General features: G+C 35.6%; 1 protein-coding gene across 2 annotated transcripts in view; it reads left to right on the forward strand.

Annotated features, from left to right (window-relative positions):
* The window catches only part of LOC127951388 (calsyntenin-2-like), a 229,851-nt gene that overhangs the window by 105,081 nt on the left and 97,988 nt on the right, over positions 1–26,782 (forward strand). For both annotated transcript variants that reach the window (XM_052549263.1, XM_052549262.1), the window contains exons 3-4: positions 22,174–22,369; positions 25,819–26,027. In XM_052549263.1, coding sequence (XP_052405223.1) covers positions 22,174–22,369; positions 25,819–26,027 — 405 coding nt within the window. The remainder of the gene's footprint in view (positions 1–22,173; positions 22,370–25,818; positions 26,028–26,782) is intronic.

The following is a 26,782-nucleotide window of genomic DNA, read 5'->3' on the forward strand; positions in this document are numbered from 1 at the left end:
AAATAGACAAGGCTTTTAAACTTGTCGTGTTCACCGTTGTACTACTCTTTGAAACGACAGGGGGTGAAAAGGAATTAATAGTTGGGAATCACCAGTGAGGAGTCGTCATTTGCCGGTTCAAAGCTGTGTCCCGAATGACACACTATACACTCAACCATGTAGAGTATGAATTATATAAGTTTATTTTGTTATTCATAATCAGAGTCTGATATCCCCTGTTTATATTACAAAACATCATATAATTAATAATTTATGTACAAACTAAATTATTAATTAAAAGTAAAAAAAAAATGGAAATGAGTTTGCGCACTCAAAGCGAAAGCCCAAAGCGAACTTCTGGTAACAACGCGATGATGTCATATTTGCCGCGTGCACCCAAGTGAACTTGTAGACATGTTGAGTATTAAAAACAGCCTTTAGTCCTCCACACAGACCAGTAAATGGAGTTCTTTTTTGAAGGAAAATGGAAATGGAGTGGAGTTTCAAGTGTTCTTTTTTTATAACCGTATCATTATGTATAATCCCACACTTAATTAAAAAGTCTAATTGAAGACCACGTCAATGTGTATAAAATGTATGATGGTTTGCCATTTAATTACTTTTTTCTAATTTGATTTTATGGACAGTGCAAATGGCAAAAGGTCTAGGATCTTTTTTTTTTAGCAGTTCATCAAATCTGATGGAATGAGAAGCAAAAAGTGGGGCACAGGAAAAAAAATACAGGCTTCCAAACTTGGCTTGTTCAGAAAGAGCCAGAGGGCTGAGAGACATTGCCTGACTCCATGTTCGGTCAGGTTTAGTCTTTTAATCTTATCGTTGTAGGAAACCCAGTAGATAGTGTGTGTGTGTGTGTATGTGTGTCTGATTATTTTGCACAACCACACAGACACAGACAAACTCACTCACTCACACACACACACACACACACACACACACACACTTTTTTGTTTGTGAAAAAAAAAAAAAACCTCTTATGCTCACCAAGGCTTCATTTATTTGATAAAAATACAACAACATCCTGGCTAAATTTCTCCATTGGCCTCTGACCATCATAGCCTCCTAATCATCCCCATACACTGATTGGCTTCATCAGTCTGTCTCCTCTCCACCAGTAAGCTGGTGTGTGGTGGGTGTTCTGATGCAATATGGCTGCCGTCGCATCATCCAGGTAGATGCTGCACATTGGTGGTGATTGAGGAGATTCCCCCCTTTTATGTAAAGTGCTTTGTGTACCCAGAAAAGCACTTTATTAATGTAACAAATTGAATTGAGTAAGGTATAGTAATATTGAAAAATATTGATGCTATTTAAAATAATTGTTTTCTTGTTTAATATATTTAAAAAAATAATTATTGTGATCAAAGCTGAATTTTCAGCAGCCGTTACTCCAGTCTTCTGTGTCATATATGATCCTTCCGAAAATCATTCTAATATACTTATTTGGTGCTTAAGAGATATTACGTATTGTGATCAATGTTGAAAACATTCAGTGTTGTATAATTGTTTGGGCCAGTTTTACTAAACAGGTAAAATTAGCAAGAGAACACAGTTCCAAAACAGCACAGATGGGTGTGGAAATTTCTGCCGGTGGTTTACTGACAACGCAAATTAAAGAACACAGACTCAACATCTCAAGTCCATAATGACCAACGCAATCTATCAAGTGCAGCACCAATTAACCTTAGGATATGTTCTCATCCGGATAATATGTTCTTCAGGCATTCAAAATAAATTAATATGTGTGGGAAAAATCATCTCCACCTCCCATGCACACTCAGTTCTCTGTGGTACCTCCTCCTAGCAACAACAAATCCGGCAATTTCAAGTGCAAAGTAGTTTAAGGTATAATTTTTATAAATTTTTATAAATACCAGTAATTTAACGAATAATCTGCCAACGTTAGTAAATCAAGTTACATAATTCATTTTAATACTCTCCTCCCATAAATGTTGTGTCTGAAAGGGAAACTCCTACAAATGCATATACAATAAGGTCAGGTGCAAAAATAACTGTTCATGACTTTTCAGCGCTAATTCTTCACTGCATGACTTTAGTTAATTCTAGCAGTACTATTTTAACGGCAAAAGGCGGTTTGCGCTGGCGCAAGCTATTACTCAATCTGGCCTTTTGTTTTCTATTAATCAAAAAATCCTGAAAATATGTATCATGATTTTCATAAAAATATTAAGCAGCACAATATTGATGTATTATTATTATTATTATTAATAATATTATTATTCAAACTGTGGCATATGTTATCTTTAAAATATATAAGTATAGTATTATTAGGGCTGCACGATTAATCGCATGCGATTGTCATGCGTGTCTCGTTCTGTTCTGTGATTAGCGGTTAATGTCCATCACCTACTTTCAAGTGGAGCGGCTCGTAGTTAGCTGACAAGCTATGCAATATCGCATTCATAATCACAGATGAATCGCACAACCCCGACGCCTAAGATGAAAGTTTTTGTCTTTTCCTTATTCAGAGTTGCTCTCAGATCGGTCCCGAATCCCACTTAAACTAAGACTCCTACGTAAAAGTTTTTAAGCTAAATTAAGAGTTTTCTGAGAGGATTCTTAGAATCTTTATGAATACGGGCCCAGGTCTTTTCACAATCGGATAGCTATCCGATCAGATAAAATGCATGAAGTGACCAGGTGTAAACAGCCCCTTAATGACTAATCATATCAGCATATATGTGAATGAAGGGATGGGTGATAATTCAATAATGTGATATAATTTTCCTTAAAAAACGGTATGAAGAGTAAAAGTGGAATGAAACAGCTCAATTTATTTGAATAGTGACACACAGACCATTTATCCACTTGGATCAAAGTTTAAACTGCCGTGTGGCATGAGCTCACTAGAGCAGATGTGGTCATGCAAGCTCTAAACAGCGCTGTAAGATCCAGTGCTTGAATTCAGTGATGAACACAAATGACTCTGTGATTTAAACTAGTTTAAAGCCAAACAGGAGAAACACTGTGTGTAACAAGACAGTCAGAAGGCTTTTCAATCTACACACCACCATCATTTACCATGGATTTACTGTAGTAACATTCACTGCACCATGGTATTGTAGCAGAAATTTGGGATACTCGCACTGAATTTTATTACAGGAGTAATGGTATATAATTTTAGTATGCATGCATGTGTGCATTTATGCGGAATGTATTTAGACTACCATTTTATATACAAATAGACTACCTAAAAGCATATAGTTCTATGTTTACCATGGTATTAAGGTGCTATTTGTGTGGTATTAACTGTGTTTATCATGATTTAAATGCATGCTACTATGGGAGACCAACGCTTAAATAAAAAAATAAAACAAAACTGAGGTTGCTGCAGTTTTACAGATGTTACTGATTTTGAAAAAAAAAAAAAAAAAATTCTCTGCATCCAAACTCTATTATCAAATATGCATTTATAAGAGACAAAAAAAGTTACATTATTATTAATAATATTATCAACCCAAACCTGTTTCTTGCTTTGAAACAATATCACTCATTAGAACATGTAAAAACTAATAAATACATTGTTCTATTTAGATATTTATTTTAAGGAAAATTAAGGGACTGGTTTCTAGAACTTTCACTTTGGATAAAAAATCTGGCTTTAAGCTCAAAAGAAATAAAGATTTGACATTTATCGTGATAATTATCGGTCTCGACTGATATTCATTTTTTTTATTTTTACCACATCACCCAACCCTATGTAAAAGTGTGAATGAATACTAGTCGTGTAAAATCACTATCATACTAATTAGACTGAAAGAGAAAGGAGGGAAGAAGCGCTTCAAATCATTATGTTCTTGTTAGCAATGGTTTCCTCCAAAGAAACATGATGTGCTTTGCACCAAAATGACCTCAAATGCAAGGTAATTGCTACAAAGAATACTGCACCAGAAAGAACCATTTATCAAATGATCAAGAACTTCAAGAAGAGAAGTTTGACTGCAGTGTAGAAGTCTCCAGCAAGCGCCAGGACCGTCTTCCCCTGAGCAATCGGCTATGGAATCATGGCACAAAGTTATTTTCTCTGATGAAGCTCCTGTCCTACTGCTTGGGACATCTGGAAAATCAGTTGTTTGGAGAAGAAAAGGTGAACGGTACCATGAGTCCTGTGTTGTGCCAACAGTGAAGCATCCTAAGACCATCCATATGTGGGTTCTCTGATAATTCTGCCCTAAAACATTCCCAGGAATAAACAATGGTATCAAAACGTCCTTCAAGAGCGACTTCTTCCAATTATACATGAGCAACTTGGTGATGATACGTGCATTTTCCAGCATGATGGAGCACCATGTCACAAAGCAAGAGTTATAAAGAAGTGGCTCGGAGATCATTACATTTACATTTTGGATCCATGGCAAGGCAACTCCCCGGATCTCTATCCCATAGAGAACCCTTGGTCAGTCCTCAAAATCAAGAGGACAAGCAGAAGCCCACAATTTGTGATCAACTCTGAGAACTAATAAGGCAAGAATGGATTGACATCAATCAGGATTTGGCCCAGGAGCTAATATCCAGCATACCAGAGCGAAGTGCAAAGGTTATTTTTTTGCCAATAAAAGCCTTTGAAGCGTCTCATTGTTTTTTTTCAGTTTACCATAGAAATGTGGTTTAAAAAGCATGTACAAATACTGAAGCAAATACTACAAATACTGAATGTACAAATACTGAAGCAACATTAACACAAAACACAAAATTTATGTCACTGCCAAAACTCTTCTGGTTATGACTGTGTGTGTATATATATATATATATATATATATATATATATATATATACACACACACACTGTATATATATATATATATATATATATATATATATATATATATATATATATATATATATATATATATATATATATATATATATATATATATATATATATATATATATATATATATATATAATTTAGTGTCAACTCCCCTATTACAGTACATCAATGCAAATACATTTTAATGGTCTTAAAAAAGTCCTTTATTTTGGTCATATGCCACCCACACATTTTTGATGTTTGGATTTTTGAAGTTACTCGAGATGCATGCGGAAAGTAAACTATAGGACTCACTCTGCTCTCTCACAGGGCATGTTGATACTGACCATTCAGTGTCATCCTCTTTCAGAAGAGCAGAGAGGAGAAGGTAGAGGAAAAAGGCAATATTCCTACGCAGTTCCCTCAGGTCTTGACATTAAAAAGTATTTGCCGGGGAAAACTAGATAAGATAGACAAAAGAAAATCACAGCACCAATATCAAGTTAGAGAAAGGACACAAACCTGCCTTCGTCTTTCCATTTATCGCCGTCATTAATATGCTGCCATTTTGACGTGTCCTGATAATTCCCCCATCGTTCCTTGCTCAACATTGCATGGGAAGGATGCTGTTGTTCACAAGAGTCACTGGCCCAGGTGACCTTTAGGTGCCCTTTACCAGCCCCATGTGTGCAATGATGAGAGCGCCACACATTGAAACCGTTATCTGTAGTCAAACAGGACGCAGGCAGTCTACATGGTGATACACTTTTCTAACTTGTACCACCTGCCAGATTACAGCAGAGGGATGGTGGGGACTTGCTATCTCAATTTATACACATTGAGAACTTGTGTAACATTTGCTGCATGTTTAATACAGGAACAAAAGCAGTGATTAGTATGCACAGGAACATAATTCATCTTCTTTTGTGTTGCAATAAATACAAATGCCTCTTAACATAACAAATTAAATTGTGCAATTTAACAAGGTGCAGATTAGGCCTTGACATTCTCGATTGAATAGCATTGGCGTGCACGTGACTTAGTGGAGTGTTATTGTTTTTGGTCAGTTCATTATTATGCTGTCCATTATTAAAGCCTGGATCAAAACCACAGTATTATAATGCAGAAGTGTTCACAAATTCTCTAATTAATCATCGGTTTATTTAGATGGCCTGTAATTGTGTAGCATTGCACTGAAAAATCAGATGTTATCCCATCACCAGGACATCTGGTTGTTTAATGAATGTGACTTTCTCTTCATTTTCTGTAATTGTGTCAAAATTCTACCCAGTGGTTGTGACTTATTTTCTCATGGGCTGTATATCAGCCTGACTGGGAATGGAGGAGAAATTTTGTCGTTAATGATTTTGTAACTGTCAGGTTTTTGTGGTGGGCAGGCTTGTTAAGTGGAAAGTGAAACAGTGGTCACGCTGTTGCCAGTGTGTCTCTTAGGTGAGGCTCTTCTCTTCCTGTGGGACACTCGGCTGCCATCTGCTTCCAGCAAGGAATTTCATCCTCTGTTAAATTCTTTATAACATGACAATTTAAAAAAATGCAGCCATTCAGTATTAGGTGTTTCAAATGTAAAAAAATGAATAAATCACTTTTAGTAGACTTTTAATTTGAAATACCGCATGAATAACATTACAGTTTTTATTATTATTTAATATTTAAAATATTCTAGTAACTTGAATGTTATTATTATCATTATAATGTGTATTACATTCATTGTAATACTTGTAATTATTAGTATACTTGTAATAAGAGTACCTATAAAAAACCTATTATCTGATTACTGTTAATATTTCAAATGATTTGACAACACATTCACATGTTTACACTTAACATGTCTGTTAGTGGTCAGGTCACACTGAAATACAGTTAAACAATAACATGTATTTTTATTGTTGGGTTTAAAAATTTTTATTGTGCATTTTATGGTTGAATTATTATAGCATTTTATTATTTTTACATATAAATATGCCTATAAATTACAAAACACATGCAGGTCTTATAGTAAGCTCGGTTTAGCATTTTATGAAAATGGAATATATTTTATTTTTATTTTTTTATATCAGTATGGTACAATTAATGTAAATTTAAAACAAGTTTCATAAAAATAATAATAATCTAATAAAAGTAGTCAAATCACATTACCTAACAATAAACCTTGAATACATACTAACTACATTTTTCAACATGTATTCTGTAACCAGTAACAGACTACAGTTGGTGAACTCTAGTAAATCTTTATTTATTTATTTGTGGAATTTGGACACCAATCAAAACCTTTTAAGCATATGTGCTAAGGAACAGGCCTTTAAGTAAGTGTAACTTATAATAATAATAATAATAATAATAATAATAATAATAATAATTATTATTATTATTATTATTATTATTATCATTATTATTATTATTATTTGCTTCTTAAATAATGATCTTTATGTAATTGTTAAGTGAAGGTCACACTAGACTGTAAGCATATACAATGTATTTTGAATATCATTACATATGAGCAATAATGTGTGTGTGATGTCCCTTTTCAGAGCTTAAATTTTAAATATATTAACAATTTACTATCAACTTTCTCTCAATATGTGCGTTCATTTAAACATGTTCTACTGATGAACCAACAACATGAGTAACATGTAATTATCAGCCAAGAGATCTATCTGTGAAGTTTGATTCATCTTTTGGGCAAACATCATGTTGCACAATTTTACCGGTCAGAGTTTACCAAAGGTGATGTTTTGCAAGTCGCGAAAACAAAATCTAATTTGACCACTGCTTTAGAAATCATACTTTTGTAATTAACTCCTCCCTGCTCCTAAACAGTGATTTGTGTATGTTTAAATATTCATCACACAATCAAGTTCATTAAGCGATTCAAAGCTTTGTGTCAGTTGACCTTGCATTTATGACCTCTGATGGGTGAAACAATGGCACTCTACAAGATGCTGTAACATGGAGATAGTGATGTGTGTGCTGGTGTTGTAGCAAACCAACAAACCGTAGGCCATAATTACACAGCAAAATCCATCATGAAAAATGGCTCCACGGCTATTGTTTCTTTTTAATTGCTACAGCGCTTTGAATTGTTCTATTAAGTGCGGACCCTGGCACGATGGAAATAACAGTTTAATCAGGGGCCATTTCCACCTCATCAAGAGAAATAAACTGTTGGCAGCGGTCCAGCATCCCAGTAGTCCCAGACTTTCATTGCTCAAGGCTTTTCTGAGTGTGTCTAAACATGAAAATTGAAGAGAGAGAGATAAAGGGGAGATTCAGATAGGGAAGAGTAGCTGATCTCTGAGGTGGTATCTGTTGTCTCACTTATGTGAAAGTATTGGCCAGCAAAACATTGACATTCAGAAGTCGTGACTTTGAGTTGCTATGGGGCTTGTCTGGCTTGATCAAGTGTCTCAGAGCTAGTGGTTTCTTGTCCTTCACTCATCTTTATGCTGTGGCATTTTCTTTTTCTGCTTTGAATCTGTCAGAGGTCATGGTCTTACGAACCGTAACATTCAGGCCTGGAGACCGTTGACATGGCCCCTTCTGTTCATGTTCCAGTATGAAAGACTCTTGAAGATGTGGGAAGGACTCTCGTACTTTTGTGAATATATAAATCTATGCAGGTGCGTCTGGGTATGCAGAGTATGCAAGTGCATATGGGCCCGGGTATATCGGTGGCCCATCAAGCCAATGGGGAATTTTTAATTGGAAAAAAGGGAATGAATATAGAGGCCTGCATGAGCCTGGCCCTTGTCTGAAAGGTTATCAGAATTCTCTGTTCAATTTCGACAAAGCCCGTGTCTTTCTCTCGCTCTCTTGTTTATTTAACGACCAAACAGCCAGGCAGACAGTAAGTTGAACATAGACAATGTTTGATCAATTTAACCTTCTCAAATTAACACGACCTGCCTAAAATAATATCTATAGACATTAAACACTTCATGCATTTCACAATATTACATTTAAACATTTAACCTAATATGTGTGCTATTAGGCGAATTTGTGCGGTGAGTAGAAGCTAAGGCACGCTTTGCAGAACATGAAGATGTCAGTGCGATCACTTGCATTTTTTTATTAACAATGGAAACTTCAAATACGCCATCATTTTTGCTCATTAAGTTAAGAGTTACACATCATTTGGAACTGCAAAGGGTCTACTTTTATATGTGTGCACTCACAATATCAACAGAATGTTATGCTTTTGTAATTTAAAAAGAAAACAAACAAAATGCGCTTTCTGCCGTCTCTCACAAAAATGAACTGAAACTCAGCGAATAGACATGGTAAATAAATATACACTATCTATAGAATGTTTTAATTACCACTTTCAAAAAAAATAATTCAAATTCAAAATAAAAACTCTTTCATTATGTAATCCATAAAAATGTATTTCTCTGTAAATGCATGTCCAACGATGAGATGAACAAGTTAGGATTGGCAACTTCATCTTTGCAACACTGACTCGGAAAACACTAAATAAAATATTAATTTCCTTACTATTCTTGAAAAAGTCTGTGGCATCCAACCTGTCATTCTGCAAATTTAACATGAAAACAGCAATAAAAACGTAGGCCTCTCTGTTGAATGTATATATATAAAGTGCTATCAAATGATTAATCATGATGTATCGTTTCCAAAATAAAAAATTTTGTTTACATAATATTTGCATGTGTACATTTACGAAAATGTTTATATTTGTATATTCAATATATTTATATATTATATAGATTATATAAATATATACAGTATTGTTATGATTTATTTAAATTAGGGCCGGGACTCGATTAAAAAAAATAATCTAATTAATTAGAGGCTTTGTAATTAATTAATCGAAATTAATCGCATTTTAATCGCATATAAATATTTGATCTGAGAACAGTGCGAAGTAATTTTTTTTCACATGGATTTATAGTATACCATTAAATAATGACTGAATACATAAGCTTAAGCAACAAAATATTGTTTATTTTTGTTCAACCAAGTCCAGCAGACCAGTGCAATTTTTGCCATTAAGTGTAGCAATAGCATATTTAGAAACAATTTAGAAATGGTACATTTCAGAAATTCAGGTAGCTTATAGGTGCTGTAACCTTCTGTAAAGTGTTTTTTAAGTAATACACAATACTGTCAATTACATTCAGAACATTGGAAACCCTGACTATTAGAAAACATCTCTCTGTTGCTTCAGAGGCCATAAGTCCAACTCTCAATAACCTTGACCAAAACAATAAAGAGTTTAACATAAACTGCCAGTTGCACCAACAAAATAATACATAGTTCAACATAAAGTGTAAAGTCCACGCTAACTGCTATATGTTTTGTGTTGAGGTGATACTTGAGGTTCGATCATGTGCTGCGGTGATATGCGAACGCTAGTTGGTGCTCCAGTATAATCGGTCCGCCGAAACTCATGCAGTGAGAAACGTTCCGCGGTGCAAAAATAAGTTATTAAAAATGCGGGAAATTTTTTCTGTAGCTTATTAATCTTAATCAACGCGTTATTTTTTTGTGTAATTAATTAATCTCAATTAACGCGTTGAAGTCCTGGCCCTAATTTAAATATTTAATAAATTATATTTCACAATATCACTGTTTTTCTGTAAAATTTGTTTAAATAAATGCAGCCTTGGGGAGCAACTTAATTCAATATCCTCTGAATGAGTAAATTAATGACATTAAAATAATAAGTTATCTTTTTTATGTGAATGGTATGAATTATAATATGCATTTTATAATATGCTTTTTTTATTTGAAAGTGACGTGACATACAGCCAAGTATGGTGACCCATACTCAGAATTCGTGCTCTGCTTTTAACCCATCCAAAGTGCACACACACAGCAGTGAACACACACCAAGTCATGGTATTGAAGGTGGAGAGAGAACTGTACATGCACTCCCCCCACCTACAATTCCTGCTGGCCCGAGACTCAAACTCACAACCTTTCGAGTGCGAGTCCGACTCTCTAACCATTAGGCCACAACTTCCCCTTTAATGTTTGAATGGAAACCAAAATGGAAAGTCACCTTTTTGAATTGTTTAAGTGTTCCCTTTGAAAAGGTTTTGGTATGATAACAGTAATATTTATTTAATTGTTATTTGCTTGGTTCATTGGCAAGATATTGAATTCATGGGTATTTTAGCGCCTTTAATTTCGCTTTTGCTTTTATCACTTTGCTGTGGTGACTGTGGCTTTATTAGTTGTACATGTTGTTATCGTGTGATTTACTGAAATGTAGGCCAAAAATCATTTACTACCAAAACTGTGTATGCATGTGTGGGAGAGTGAGAACGCTTAAATGCATATGTTATGAGATTATATTTTTGGTGGTCTTTAAACCATGTTTTAGCAAGTTTACATCACTGATTTGGATGCCATAGTGTACCACTGTACACCTGCTAGGACAAATTACACCAGTGAGTTTAATATTAGATAGGATTAGTTTGCACAAAGCAAGCCATGTGCAAATACAATTGTAATTCATAGTGTGGAAGTAGAGCATTATTAATTTAGTAGCAAAGGTCAGGGATGATTATGGTGAGTCTGAGCACAGCAGGAGGTCATCTTTGAAGCAGTGAATAGCAGTGAAGCAGTGACACCATTTGAATATGGTTCAGCTGAATGGAAAATCTGAGTTTGTTCCATTGCCCTTTGGGAAAGGATGGTTTGTGTACAGATATGGGAAAGCTATCAGAAGTTGCTATTTCAAGGTTTGAAAATGGATAGTGGAAAGTTGGAAATTATCCACTAACATGTCACCAAATCTGGAGCACCCTGACCAAATCTGTAATTCTCAACATGGTCTGAACCTTCATGATGCTCAGTGGAAACTCAGTATCATTTGCTAACATGTTAGAGCTCCAAATTGGTGCTTCTCGTTAAGGAATTAAATAAGGTGATTTTATCAAGAAGGACAATTCTGTCATAATTTACGTCCTCTTTTCTTTCCAAACCTGACTTACTTCTCCAGAGCACTAAAGTACTGTAGATGAATGGACATAGTGTGATTTATTTTGTTGCATCTCGTAGGTGTGGACAGACAAATTACTCGTTGCTAGAATCTTAACATGTCATGTCTAGTTAGGACTCAATGCTAAAGTGAATTACGATGATGTGCCATTGCATTGTATTCACCCAAATAGATATTCCTTATATTATCTTCTTTTCCTCATAAGACAAAGTTCTTGAAACAATGAGAGACAGAAGGTTTTGAAATGATAAAGATGTGAAAATAAGGACAAATCTTAATTTTTTGTGGGATACTTACTGGCATCCAATGACTTTGAAAATCAATGTTTTTTGTGTGTGTGTGTGTGTGTGTGTGTGTGTGTGTGTGTGTGTGTGTGTGTGTGTGTGTGTGTGTATGTGTTTGTGTTTTAAGGCCAAAAAAAGCATTTTCTTATTTCACCCAAAAATGAGTTTGTTCCAAACCTGTAAGACATACGTTCGTCTTCGGAACACAAATTAAAATATTTTCGATGAAATCCGAGAGCTCTCTGACTCTCCATAGACAGCAACGCAACTGAAATGTTCCAAGGCCCAGAAATGTAGCAAGGACATCAGTAAAATAGTCTAAGTGGCATCTGGGCTTCAGCCAGAATTTTACAATTCTTCTCCTTGCTGAATTGTTGAAAAAATTATTAATCGTTATTTTTGTTTTCTTTGCTCACAAAAAGTATTCTTGTAACTTCGTAAAATGACAGTTGAACCCCTGATGTCACATGGAATATTTTACCAATTTCTTAACCCTAAGAACCCTAAGTCACAAAAATGATTTGGAAACTCCAAATATAATTAATATGTAATCTGGTTCAATAGGAATGTCAAACGTATAGAAAACATTTTTTTTTTTTTTCAGAAACTCTTAATTTGGGTTCACAAGACATAGCAGTGAGACAGACTGGAAGTCTAAAAACTTACATTTGTCATACAATGAAGACACTTCTGGAAATATTGTATTCAATTTTCACTTCGAAGCACTTTAACCTGAATGAGACAATGTCTTGCATTATTGGAACATCTGTTTCCCCAAATTTCACTAGGAATTTCTACTACAAGTTGTTTTCCCCAGGCAGATTTAATGTAAAAAGCAGGAGGATGTACTGTATAAAGACTGTATGTGTAGGACGTCCACCGTCTGATCTCCAAAACTTGGATCAGTTTAGTGGCCGGTAGTTAAAGAACATTCGCCTCCATGTTTTAGCAACAGAATAAAAAAAAGCACATAGAAATGGATTAAATCCCAAATGTGTTACATGGTTTGAAGCAGAGTGCACACTGCATGAAGAGAAAGTTGTGTTTTGGCTAAGATGAGGATGAAATGTTAAAATAGACTTATTTTATTGGCTGGCAGGACTCTTGGCACACGCCGATGGCTGTTTGATCTTTCAAGTGGAACAGACTGTCAGTGTGTTGTCACTGGGAAAGATAATGTCTGGGGAAGGGAGAATGGACAATGTAACTGTTTTAAATAGACTTGGCCACTCCAAATACAAACACAAAGGTAAACATGAGTCACTAAAGCAGAACATGTTTGTGATTATTGTGCAAATGTGGTTTTGTTGTTTTTAAGGACAGAATTTGACTTCCATTGCACAGCTTAACCGGTTATTTACATCTCTAAGCAGATTTTTTGAATTTAGACTTTAAATTATAAATTATTTATTTGTTTTCAAAGAGATTAGTTGATACTGCAGGGAGACATTTATCACAGGGCTGTGTTAAGACAAGCATTTAGTGTAAACATCTGGACTAGAATGATATCTTAAAGCCAGTATACTATGCATGCAAGGATTATGTTCGGCCTTAAAGCAGTTAATAGTGGCGCAAATCAACCAGCATCCCATTTTCAATTACTTTAAAAAAATAAGTAGGGGGATTTCCAACCAGTCATTACATTTAAGTAAATGATGCTTTACCCATCATGATTATTTCCACTTAGGGGGTCAATAAAATCCCATTTATGCCTCTTTCTCAAACCAGTTCAGTGTGAGGTTGTATAGGGATGAACAAGCAGCAAAGTTTGCACCTGAGGGAATGAAACGCTAAATTCTAAAATTATTTAATCTGCTTTTTAAGTCTTTGAGTGTTTCAGGCCTGTTGATTTATCGCATTTCTTTCAGTAATGTCTCTGTTTAAGAAAGACTTCAGACTTTCTTGTGTTGTTTCCAAGAAACTGAGACAAAAAAAAGAAAAGAAAAGAAAAAAAAGAAACAAAACAGACAGTAATTCTACTTCCCTACATCTAAATCTCAGATGTGTGTGTTTGTGTATTTTATGTAGGCCTACCTTGAGTGTTTAATTAGGCCTACACTCATTCAAAAGTTAGAGTCAGTAAGATTTATTTTTTTAATTAATAATTTTATTCAGCAAGGATGTATTCAGTTAATAGGAAATGTCAATAAAGCCTTTTGCATTTGTATAAAACATTTCTGTTTCCAATAAATACTGTTCTTTTGAAATGTGTTTTCATTAGAGAATCCTGAAAAAATATATACCATGGTTTTCAACAAAATATTGAGTTTGAAAGTTTTCAAAATTAATAATATAAAGAAATGTTACTTGAGTGCCAAATAAGCATATTAGATGTCTGAAGGATGATGATGTAAACATCTTTTCCCTGCTTACATAAGTATAACATGCTTGCATAAAAATTTTTATAGATGCAGTTTAGCAACAATATTTTTATGAATGCCTTTGCTGAGGATATGAGGAGCATAGGACTTTATCAGAGCACTATAATAGTTTCACCCCAAGATTGAATACTGAAACACACTAAAACTAACACATTAAACATTTAATTTAGCCTTTACTACTTTTTTTACTTGTTTTTCACCTGAAAGTCCCATTGTGAGTGTCAACTGCCGTTCCTGCAACCCAGAGTGCTTTAACCTGTGACCGTGGGCTGCCAGGAGGAATGCCAGTCAGCTGCATGCTGGGAGGTTCACATGTGGCCTTAAGTCTGGTGAAGCAGAGAATGAAAGGTGGGGTTCAGTCCACCTGGGCTACAGCTTTACTTATTGAATAATGAAATGCAAAGAACTGAGGTCATCGGGAGGAGGAGGTGGAGAAGCAAACAAACCTTGTGGCCCAAGGGAGGGCCTACAGCTCTATTTATAGTCTTTGCTCTCCTGCCTCCATTCTGTTCTTCACACACGGTAAATCAATGAGATAAGCACTCTGGACTCAGGCTGTACAGTAATTCTTTTGCTTATACACTCTACTTCTTTCAAACTCACAGTCTCAACATCTCTCTCACTTTCTCTTGCTTTCTGAGGGACACGAGATCAGTGTCACATTGACTTTCTGTGCACGACACTTTACTGTTGACTTAATTGCTGAGAACTAGAAATTATAGGGATAGAAAATGGAAAATTCTGTCCTTTTGGACACGTTGTTTTACAGAATATCTTCCTTATAGTTCTATGATGATAGAACTGAATCGATCACCTAAAAATGTAATTTATTGATTATGAATTTTAATAAGCAATTATAATTAACATCATATTAATCATGCATTACAGAAGCTGTCCCAGATTGCATGCAAGACTGAGGAAACAAATGCGCCCTTTAAATTAAGAAAGTTTAAGCTGTTGAAAATTTTGAATTCTGTATTATTCATAATTGTGTTCATCCATTTGGGCAATGTTTTTTATATAATGTATAACAATATGACCCAGCTTAATTTAAAGATGGTTATTAATTATCCTAAAGATGTGTATTATTATTACTATTATTATTATTCAGAATGTATAAGTAATTGTTATTGTTAGTTTTATTGGTTCATTGCTCATTATTATTTTGTCAATATTTCAATAATAATACTGAAAATTGTCTCTGTTACATTTAGGTGACCATATTTTTGGAAGCAATTACGAATCTTTCCAAATTAATCAAACTGGATCATTGCATTAACATTGATGAGCATTAATTAATTCATTAATTGGCTTTTTAAATGTCACAGTCTTAACAGGGGTCAGCCACAGTCTAATGAGTCAACCTGCTTCACCAGCTAGATAAGCACCAAACCAGCACTAAGTAAAGATTCGATCCTATATAACTTTACATAATCAATGAGTGTGCAACTTGTCCTTGGTTGTGGAGAACCAGGGCTGATTGATTCTGTGACCCCCTTTTAAGCTACAGTATAATGAAAGTAAGAGCAGTATTGGCAATTAGACATTTGTATTTCCTAAGAGCCTTGCAAAAATCCCAAAGAATCTGAGCTTTCCGTGATCTAAGCTCAGCAACAAAAGGTTGTTTTACTTGTTTTTCAAAGCACAGTTTGCTATGTGAATTATAATGGAGGAACTTCATGAGATCAATTAAGATAATTACATCCCTTTATTCCCAAACCTTCAGGAAAAATGTTATTTATTTTCTTCATATCACTCTGTGTTTTGTTTTCTTGATTATTAAGGCAGGAGTAAAAAGTGACCACAGCGAGACAATGTTTATTAGCCTAAGGGTCAAGCGGATGACTTTGCTATCACCAAGAATGCAATGAGGTATTCTTTTCTTTTATCGTAATGAAAAAAGCCTTTAGGAGTACACTGAATCCTCCAGTGTTGCTTTTTAAATGGCACCTTTGGGATTTGTAGCGAGTCGTAAACATTAGGTCAGTACTTTACACCAAGGCATTTCTTTTTGCCTGGCCGTTTCATTGGCTATTTTTCTCCTTCTGAATGTCAAATGCAAGCACTCCTCCCAAATGTTCAGCCATATGAGCTCTCCGACATGACATTCTCTGCTAAATGACCTTTGCAGGAGCTTACAGTATACTGTATGAATTGGACTGAACAGTAAATGTGACAAAGGCATTTTCTCTCTGTCCTTTTCTTTAGGATCAAGGTTTGCAGCCAGAGACAAAGGCCCCAAAATGTATTTAGACATTTAAGTCACACTTAAAACCCAATAAATTGCATTTATGTTAAAGAAAAATAGCACGGGTACAGTTTTTCGTGTGCGAACCAATTGTCTACCAAATGGCCTGTAGGTAAAAATTTATTGAAAAAAAAAAAAAAAAAAACTTCCTAATTTGTTTGCAGATGCAGCTTGGTTTGTTGGACATTTTATCTAATGGAATGAATATATATATTTGACTTAATGTGATTTAATTGTGCAAAAGTATATTTTTGGGGCCACTAAATAAAGCATGCTGAACTAATTAGCCTATAAACTACAGTCTAAAAGTTTGGAGTCTGCAATATTTTTTATGTTTTTGAAAGAACTCTCATTTACTTCAAAACTCAGAACTGCATTTATTTGTCAGAATACTGTAAAAAGAGTACACACACACACACACACACACACACACACACACACACACACAGTTTATAAATCATATATTTATAATATTGATATATTATAATACATAATGTAATTCACAAATTTCATGATAAATTATATTATGAATTCTAAAATCTACTTTTTATACAGGGGTCTGTCTAGGGGGTGTTTTTTTCAATGTTTATAAGAAAACCTTAATCAATTTCCTAAGGTCTGTCAAATGATACATATCATTACGATTTGCCAAATGAAGCATAGTATTTCATACTTAAATTCTGTGCAGTTTAGCCTTCATCTTTGTGTGTGTGTGTGTGTGTGTGTGTGTGTGTGTCAATGGATTTCGATCAAAGCAGCTCATGTGCCATAAATCAATGTTAAACTACATGGATATGCCAGCACTAAAAATGACTAATGATTTGATGTGCACTGGTCCATCCTCGGGCTCTCTTCACATACTTGATAGGACCATTACCCTATCCAGACACAGATATATTTATACTTAGGGCTTGGAGAGAGATGAAAGAGGCGGATGGTGTTAAAGAGGAGTGAAGGAGGAAAGAGTGGCTCTCAACAACACCTCAACCACCCACTGCATGACGGACATTATTGAGCACGAATGTGTGTCTGTGTGTGAGCTTAATAAAAAGAGAGGACAGAGAATGAAAGCGGTGGGGGTGGGAGAGAGAAAGTCATTAGCATATAATGTAATCCAGAGAGTAATTAAAGAAAGGGAGCATGGGGCTGGCCAAGTGTATCTCCGAAGTGTCGGGTGAATCAAGGCTTTGCCTGGTGATGGTTTGTGTGAACAGGGTTTTAATCAACCCCAACCCATATCAGTTCACACTACAACTAAATGGAAATATTTAAATGGAAATATATTATATTATATATAAAAAGCTGAGTAATTACAAACGACTATGCAGTATGTTTGGAAAGTAAGAGTGCTCCTGTACGATCCTTGAAAGCATTAAAATTGATCTAGTTGTTCCTAAACATGAGGTTTTAGTCTCAGAATGAGAGTTTCTCATTATTTTTTTAACATTGTTTAGTGGAGAACTGATATAGATGGGATAATATTGAGTCACTCTATTATTACCAAATAAACCCACACACAGTGATGAGGACCTTTAAACCCAACTGCTGAGTGCTGCTGTATCATTCTGAAGGAGCTTGTTTTGCAATATTGACCGTTTTGCTGTAGAGTATTACATGACTACTTGAAATATAAAGTAAATAATTACATATAAATCATTGATTTAAGTCGATTTTTGTAATATCCTAAAAGAAAGGGATTATACAGGTGTATATGAAAGTATAATTAGTAAATATTTGAATTAAATGTGTGTGTGTGTGTATGTATATATATATATATATATATATATATATATATATATATATATATATATATATATATATATATGATACTTATTTATTATTTATATTTATTTATTGATTTCTTCTAATTATTTGTACCATTCAGAAGTGTTAAGAAATTAATAATTTTATTCAGCAAGGATGCAATAAATTGAAAGTGGAAAGCAACTTAAGACAATCAATCAATCAATATGCTATTCTTTGAACATTGTATTCATCAACGAATCCTGAAAAATTCAGAAATGTGACCCTGGACCACAAAACCAGACATAAGGGTAAAGTTTCTGAAATTGAGGTTTATACATCGTCTGCTTTCCATTGATGCATGGTTTGTTATGATACTGGACAATATTTGGCTGAGATGCAACTATTCGGAAATCTGCAATTTTAGGGTGCAAAAACAAAAAAATCTAAATATTGAGTATATTGCCTTAAAAGTTGTCCAGATGAAGTCCTTAGCAATGCATATTGCTAAACAAAAATTAAGTTTTGATATATTCATGGTAGGAAATTTACAAAAAATTTTTTTTTTTTGACCATGTATTGTTGGGTATTGCTAAAAATATACACATGCTACTTTTAACTGGTTTTGTGGTCCAGGGTCACAAATGATTTCTGAAGGATAATGTGACACAGAAGACTCAATAATGTAATGACTACTAAATTCAGTAATGGCTGCTGAAAATTCAGCATTGCCATTTTTTTCAAGCTCCTATTTTTATGTTCAGTTATTTCAGTTAAATCACAATAAAAATAATCTATTCATTGCCATTTAAGTGAAATTACTGAACCTACACCAATGAGCCTGATAAAAATGTTCATTTTATAAGAACATTTCAAAAGGCACTTAGAGGCCTTTACATCTGAACTCTTTATGTGTATGTACTGACAGTGATTTGACTCAAGAAAGTGAGTGGAAGACATTCATTATGAGAACCTTGAGAATTGGCATTTGGGGACATTGACCATGTAGAGGAAGATTAACAGTTTAATTATAAGAAAGTGTGCAGAAATGCAGTACAATGCTGGAACTGGCAATGGGAATGCCAACAGTGAAGCTCACATTTACCCCCTGGATACTGCAGTCAAGCGTGAACACATGCTAGAAACCAACAGCGCAGCAATCTGGCAACCTTCAGCAAATACATTTCTGCATGGTAAAATTGTCCTACTGTTAGTTTCTTGATGTGGAGCATTGTGCGAGTCTCATTTGACCTTGAAGATGATGAGCAAAGCTTTCAAAGTACTGTATATTGTGAGTAGATAATGTTAGAACAGATGCTTGGTTAGATTTGTCTGTTTTCACACAAGCTAACAAGGTTAAATTTCAAAACAAGACTCACACAGATCTCACTGAAGGCGAATTTACTGTGGATATTGATCCGAACTGCCCAAAGGTGAAGATTTAGAAGTTGCCAGCAGTTCTGTCATAAAATATTAAAACGCCAATTTCAGCTCTTAATTGAGATTGTCATTAGGCCTGAAAGCGTGTTTACACAAATAATAATGGATGCATAATCAATCTTGATTTTTGACCTGATGACTTTTTCTGTGCAACTGTACCACCTCAAAGTTTTGTTTTAATTGCCGCAATATGCCAAATAACATCTCAGAAACAGTTGTGGCATGACTCAACCATTATGATCTCCGATCCGTCTCCGGCTGCATTCTATACAACACATCTAATTTGCCTCCTTCCAAATATGAAACAAGAAAATTAATTGGTTTATGAGATGAGGTCACCCAGGTCTCTGGAGTTTACCACTCATGCTCATTGTAAACCACCCCACTACAAATGGATTTCTGCAGTAAGCAGTACAAATATTACATGGATGATTTCATTCATTAGTCTCAAATTGGCTTACCCAGAACTCCCTTCTTTACACTCCCAGAGCTGATGTGAGGTGGTATTAAAAACATGAAACATCTGTCTGCCCGATTTAATACTTCCTTCAACACTTTCAAAGTGGAACTCCAAAGAGTTTAGGTTCGGCAGAGCTCGCTGTGTGATTACAGACCTCTGTGCTGGCGGAGCGTGAGGAGATGCTGCTGTTTTCAAGCTGTCATCTAGAGACATGATGGAAATTAGTTCACGGTTTCCATCCATCATTACCCTGTACATATACATCCGCATTGCCCGCACTTCCTATGCTGTATGGTTTGACCCTTTTGCCCTTTCTCCAATTGAATCTGGAAAATGCATTTGCAGCAGCAGACGGAGCGGAAAATGGGTTTACCCGTGACTCGGAAGCACTAAGTGGAATTTCTTTTTTCTTTAACCAGTGAATGTTTTTATTTTTTGTGTGTATGCATGCATTGTGATCATTGTTATTCTTATATAATGTTCTTTCCTATTTGTGTTACAACTCGTCTCATTTTGTCACTGAAAATGATCGCAGAACTCGCGCTTGTATGTGCTGCATTATGTTTGAAATCTTCCGCTGCCCTGCCCTATTGTGCCACATGTTTAATTTGGATAAAGCATCCTGGGGCTAGTCTAAACGCCAAGTCTCAACAGGAACAGAGACTGCGGAGGGTAAATTGTTATTTCAGCACTGAGGGAGGACAGAGATTTTCGAGCGGAAAATCAGATCTGCTTAAAAAGAAGAAGTGGAAAAAAGAAAATAATGAAAAAGAAATTGAGAGAGAATGGAATGGCGAGAGAAGGTTGGGCTTATCTGTCCGCAGCAGCAGGCTTGAGCACACAGCGTAACGGCACGTCACTGTTTGCTCCCGAGACCTGCCGGGGTTTAAGTGATATCAGCTGTCTCAGGGTCAGAGTTCCAACGCTTTTTTTTGTGGTCATTTTCCAAATCCCTAAAAGAGCCGGTATTGCTAGATAGAAGCACTCCCAAGAAAGGACCAGTGGACGGATACAGTGGCAACACATTGTCCTTTCTTGTGGTTTCGGAGTTATTGTGGCATCAACAGATTGTGTGTCAACATTATCTGTGATTGTGTGGACAGAACTGCACTGTGGGTGACTACAATGCAGTCTCTAGAAGAAATTGTTTCCAAGGCTACAGTGAAACTTAAAAGTGAAGTGAACACTGGCACCTGGGAATAAAAAAATCAGTCCCTGTGTCAGCTCAAAATCGCAATTAGGTTTTTTTTTTTTTGCTATAACCATAACATATACTACCTTCTCATGAAAAAAAAAAGTGGTCCATTAATAGTATCAGATGCCAATATTATTTTATTTTATGGTTTTACATTAGCTGAGTATAAAAATAAAAATGTAAGTGTATTTTACAAATTAATTATTACTGAGATGAAAGAAAATTGACTTGCTTGCAATTAGTAGAGCTTGGTAAAAAGACATCATTTCACAATTATTCTTTGTCTATAGTGCATACATATTCTATTGTAACAATTTCTTCTCAAGTGGGACGAGTTGCCTGATACAGACAGCAAGGCTGTCGGTACACATAGTCATTACCACATTCAAAACACTGTACTTGAGCACTGTGCTTTCTTGCACAATGTGATTCCAGCTCTGCAATGAGGCAATTACAAAAGCAGACAGTTACTCTTTCTCTCGCAGCACGAATAGAATCAGTTCTAAAAGCACACCGTGTCCTGTATATTACTGCTCCGGGGTTGGGGGCCCGGCCTGCTGGGTGAAAGTTATAACAATGATAGCTTATTGAGATGCAGGCGGAAAAAAGAAAGTAATTTGTGTGTTTTCACAGCCACTGATTCTGCCTCCTCTGTCTTGTTTCTTCTAGGAGAGATCTGTGCATTTAAGATTCATGGGCAGGAGGCCCCGTTTGAAGCTGAGGTGTTGAACAGGACATCTGGTGAAGGGGTGTTGAGGGCCCGGGGTCCCATAGACTGCGAGCAGCAGAAGGAGTACACCTTCATTATCCAGGCCTATGACTGTGGAGCCAGCCCTAGTGGAGCTAACTGGAAAAAGAGCCACAAGTAAGTAGAGAGACCTTAGTTCATCTGCTGTGGTGTAGTTTATCTCCACTGCTTCAAATGGAAGCTCACTGGTGGTCTGTGAAGGATCTGCATATTGATTGACTCATTTTTGTGTTAATTGATAAGAAGCAGCAACATTTAATTTTACAAGGTTTTACGATTTGCAACATACAGGTATCTCACAGTTGTTCATGCAATTGTTCTTAATTAGTTAATAGCGGGATTATTTCGATTACTTAGCTAGAAGTTGCAGTTCAGTTCATTTAATTAAATAATAAAAATAAAAATCAGAGCAGGCCAAGCTAAATTATGGATTGGTGACTCAAGAAATCAGTGACATTTAGGATGTTATGTGGTCCATAATTTTCGTTTTATTCTACAAGTGGCAGGTCATCTGGAAAATGTCGGTCTAGTGGTTCAAGTATTATAGGTCATTTTGTATAAAAGCTACAAGAATCTTTATAGAAGTTGCAGTTTACAAGCAAGAGGGACAGTCGTCTCTGTGATATGGACTGTAAATTAAGGGACTGGTGTCCTGCTGTGCAAATGAAATGATCCATTTGTTTAATTCAAAGTTAAAAGCAGAATGAAGCTTTGCCACATTTGCTTTTGAGGCAGAAGAGCCATGAGGAAGCCAACTGCTGTGCTGACAGCTAACCAGTCTAGTGTTTCATTTGGAGTAATTTTGGGGTTAGATTTTATTTTATTAATTTGATATTTCAATGTATTTGCAAGCACTTTAACAAAAGCATGAACAACAACCTCACACCTTACACTACATCATGATTTTCTGTGAATTATGTCAGCTCTCAAATGTCCAACATCTTTTTATATTATAGGGAAAAAAACTAGCCAGACTGCTGTTTTCTTCCACATTTTATTGAAAGGAATTAAATTGCTCCTTTTTTAAGGTAATTGTTTGATCTGAACACTTACACTGACTGATTGAAGTGAGACAACAGAAACACTTCATCACAAATTAATATTTGCACAATCTGTTATGAGCTGATTAATCAGTTGATTAATTCATTGTTGGTGCTTTTGGTTAATTATAATTATTTTGTTTATGTAGATCTATTTTATTATTATTATTATTATTATTATTATTTTAATCAGCCAGTAAAGCACTAGAACAGTTCAAGTTTTTACTATGAAGTTTACTACTGTGTAATGATACCAATAATGCGTCCACACCAACGGGCGATAATGTTCTGTTTATTATGAGCACAAGTTGCGGTTATGTCACCTTCCAATGTATATGAAGTCAGGTAGATTCTGATTGGTCAATGTGTTTAGCATTCATCAGTTGGATAAAATAATTCCATTTATGTCTTTCTCATTACCCTATAGCTGTGGTGTGGATTTTGCTATTCTCATGCAATTAGAATGATAACTAAAATGTTATAGTTGTAGTTATTATGGCTGGGTAAAACATATAGATTTCTTGATTTAAATTGATTCTCATTTTTACAAATTATATTGATTTCTTAAACCCCAAGAATTGATTAGTCTCTTTTCAGTTAATAAAAAAACATTGAAACTCATTCAATGAATACTGTAGCCAAACGCTTTTTCCTTTGTTACTTTTTCAAATTCTGTCCATTTTATCACAATATTCAAACAAGAAATGCCATTTTGGTGCTGATTAATGTGGAGTGACAGACCACTCTAGTGCTTCAGTTCCAAGGAAAATTGATACTGAATCAAATCAAAACGAAATCAGATGTGGAATCAAAATTAATTTCAAGCCAGTGAAGCATAATCAAATCAAATCGTGAAATTTATGTCAAAACCCAGCCCTAATAGTTTTTGTTTCAGTTATCATCCTTGGTGTAAACTGTGGTGGAGTTTGTAGTCCTCGCCTCAAATCTCAAATCAGAGTGAGGTTTAGTGTATCGTCCAGCATTCTTTCATTTCTCCTTCCCTCGTTTATTTATTTTTTTCTTTCTCTGTCCCTGGCGGCACTCCAGCGTATGAGTTAGCTATTGACTGACACACACACTCATATGCTTGTGCACATTTCTACACACCCGGCCCTGGCTTGCCCTGCATTGATGACCCATCAAGATGTTTACAAAGTTGCCGGAAGCGCCGTACGTGCCCGACAATCTCTCTTACAATAGCAGCTCTCTGCAGCTGGAACACAGCTCTGATGAAGTGTAGGAGAGAGCCGTGCTTCAGGCACCCACTGCTGTGTGTGTGTGTGTGAGAGAGAGAGAGAGAGAGAGAGAGAGATGAAGAAGTGCTTTTGATTTCACAGCTTGGCTCGTTCCAGTGAATGTCTCTTGACACCGCGATAGTGAGGGGTGTGTGCGAACGTGTGCACGCAAGAGAGATCGCCGAGTGCATGATCTCAGCGGGATAATCTAAATGCAGGTCCCATTAACTTAATGTCTCCATTTAGGAAGATGTATATCAACACGTGAATTTATGTTTCTGTCAAAGAAGGTCACAGCTGGTTTGACTGAACGGAAGACACTGAGCTGGACTTTATTAAGATTTTACATGTGCGCTGTGTACCACAATGCAACTTTCTCAGTTCTTTTTCAGGCTAGTTACCATACAAATGATTTGGGGTTGGAAAGGAGATTTAGATTTAAATAGGCCATTAATATGACTCCAGTCTTCAATTCTTGTGTGATGTGATGAATGAAACTGAAGTTGAAAAAAAAAAAAGATTATGCATGTGTATATATAATTGCACGTGTGTGGTTTGATTATTTAAAACATTTCTCAAGTTAAACTAAACCTACACCTACAGCCTACGTTCTCAGATATTCATTTGAATTTTTTTGTGAACTGTCAGATTCATTCTTAATGAAATGCATTACTTAGCAATGATTGTATTTGCAGACATATTGCAGGCAAAAGCTTTATCTGTGTTTGTGTTGATGTGCCGAATGCAGCTTAATAAACAAGCTTAATGTTTGTGGAGGAATTTTATTGTGATGAAACGTCAGGTAGGTAAACCATGCCATCTATTCTGCCTGCTGCATTACACAGTAGTCTTGTTATCAAGTAAACATATTAAAAAAATCTTAAAAATACATTAATTTAACCAGGGCATTTTTAAAACCATTTTGCAGTTGATTTATTGGTGGGTGTCTATGATTGTTTTCATCCATTTTCTACTCTTCCTTTGGGAATTTCCCTAGACAAGGTAAAGACATGGTTTTTAATTTCATGTGACACTTTTTTTTTCATCAACTTAAATATTTACAGTCAGTCCGGTCTTGTGTGGTCTCCGTATATTGCTCAGAGAGGAACTTCTTTGTATCTTCATTAATTTTTCTAACATGTAAAGTAATTTGCAGTTCAATCGCACAGTTCAGAGATGTTATAGCTGTGTGTCTCAAGTCTATTAGCACCTCTGTTCTATAAAATTAACATCTCTTCTGTTCCTCACCCTGATTGGTTGTTCTCTGTCTGTCCTTCTGGATCTGTTACAGGGCGGTGGTTCATATCCAGGTGGATGATGTAAATGAGTTCTCCCCAGTGTTCAGGGAGCCATTATATCGTGCCACTGTTACAGAGGGAAAGATCTATGACAGCATACTGCAAGTTGAGGCCTGGGATCAGGACTGCTCTCCGCAGTACAGCCAGATCTGCAACTATGAGATTGTTACACAGGATACACCTTTTGCTATCGATCGAAATGGTAAGTCTTAGATTCAGATGTGTGAAAGAAAACAAATTTTAAGTACTATAGTACTACTGTATAAAATATGCATTCTGTGTCAAAATTAGTAAAAATAAAAAATAAAAATAAAAACCTTTCAAAGAAATTAAAATAACCTCAAAATTAATGAATCTTCTGTTTTTGTTTTCTTTCTTTTCTTTTTCATAAAAATAATTTCCTTGGGCACATCTTGACTAAATGTTGAGTTAAAGGGGTCATATGATGATGCAAAAAAAAGAAAATATTTTGTGTATTTGGTGTAATGCAATTAGAGTTGTTCCGATTCCGATACTAGTATCGGAAATATCTCCGATACCACAACAAATTCTGGCATCGGCATCGGCGAGTACATGAACCCATATACCGATCCGATACCATTTTCTTAAAAAAGACCTAGTTATGACCGCAAGCTTTGCCTAACCGCTGCACGGTTCTTCTTCGCTGCTCAAAATGCATTGAAAACACAGGAAGTTGTGCTGTGTTGCCACAAGCAACCCCTGTTTAGAGCAGCGAAGAAGAAATGAAAACGCGTTAGCAGCCCTTATCTATATATGACTGGATCACTCATCACATTTTAAACTGCCAAAAGACAGTGAAGCCGCTACTATATTATAGATCAGTGGTTAGCAGTATGTCTCTGTAGTACCGGTAGTTACAGACTCTCGAGTATATTCAGTACCGGCAACTGCGTTCAGTCGCTTCCGTGTAAGTCAAAACGCAGGGCTCCAGACAGT

Source organism: Carassius gibelio, chromosome B2 (genome assembly GCF_023724105.1).
Source record: "Carassius gibelio isolate Cgi1373 ecotype wild population from Czech Republic chromosome B2, carGib1.2-hapl.c, whole genome shotgun sequence".
Lineage (NCBI taxonomy): Eukaryota > Metazoa > Chordata > Actinopteri > Cypriniformes > Cyprinidae > Carassius > Carassius gibelio.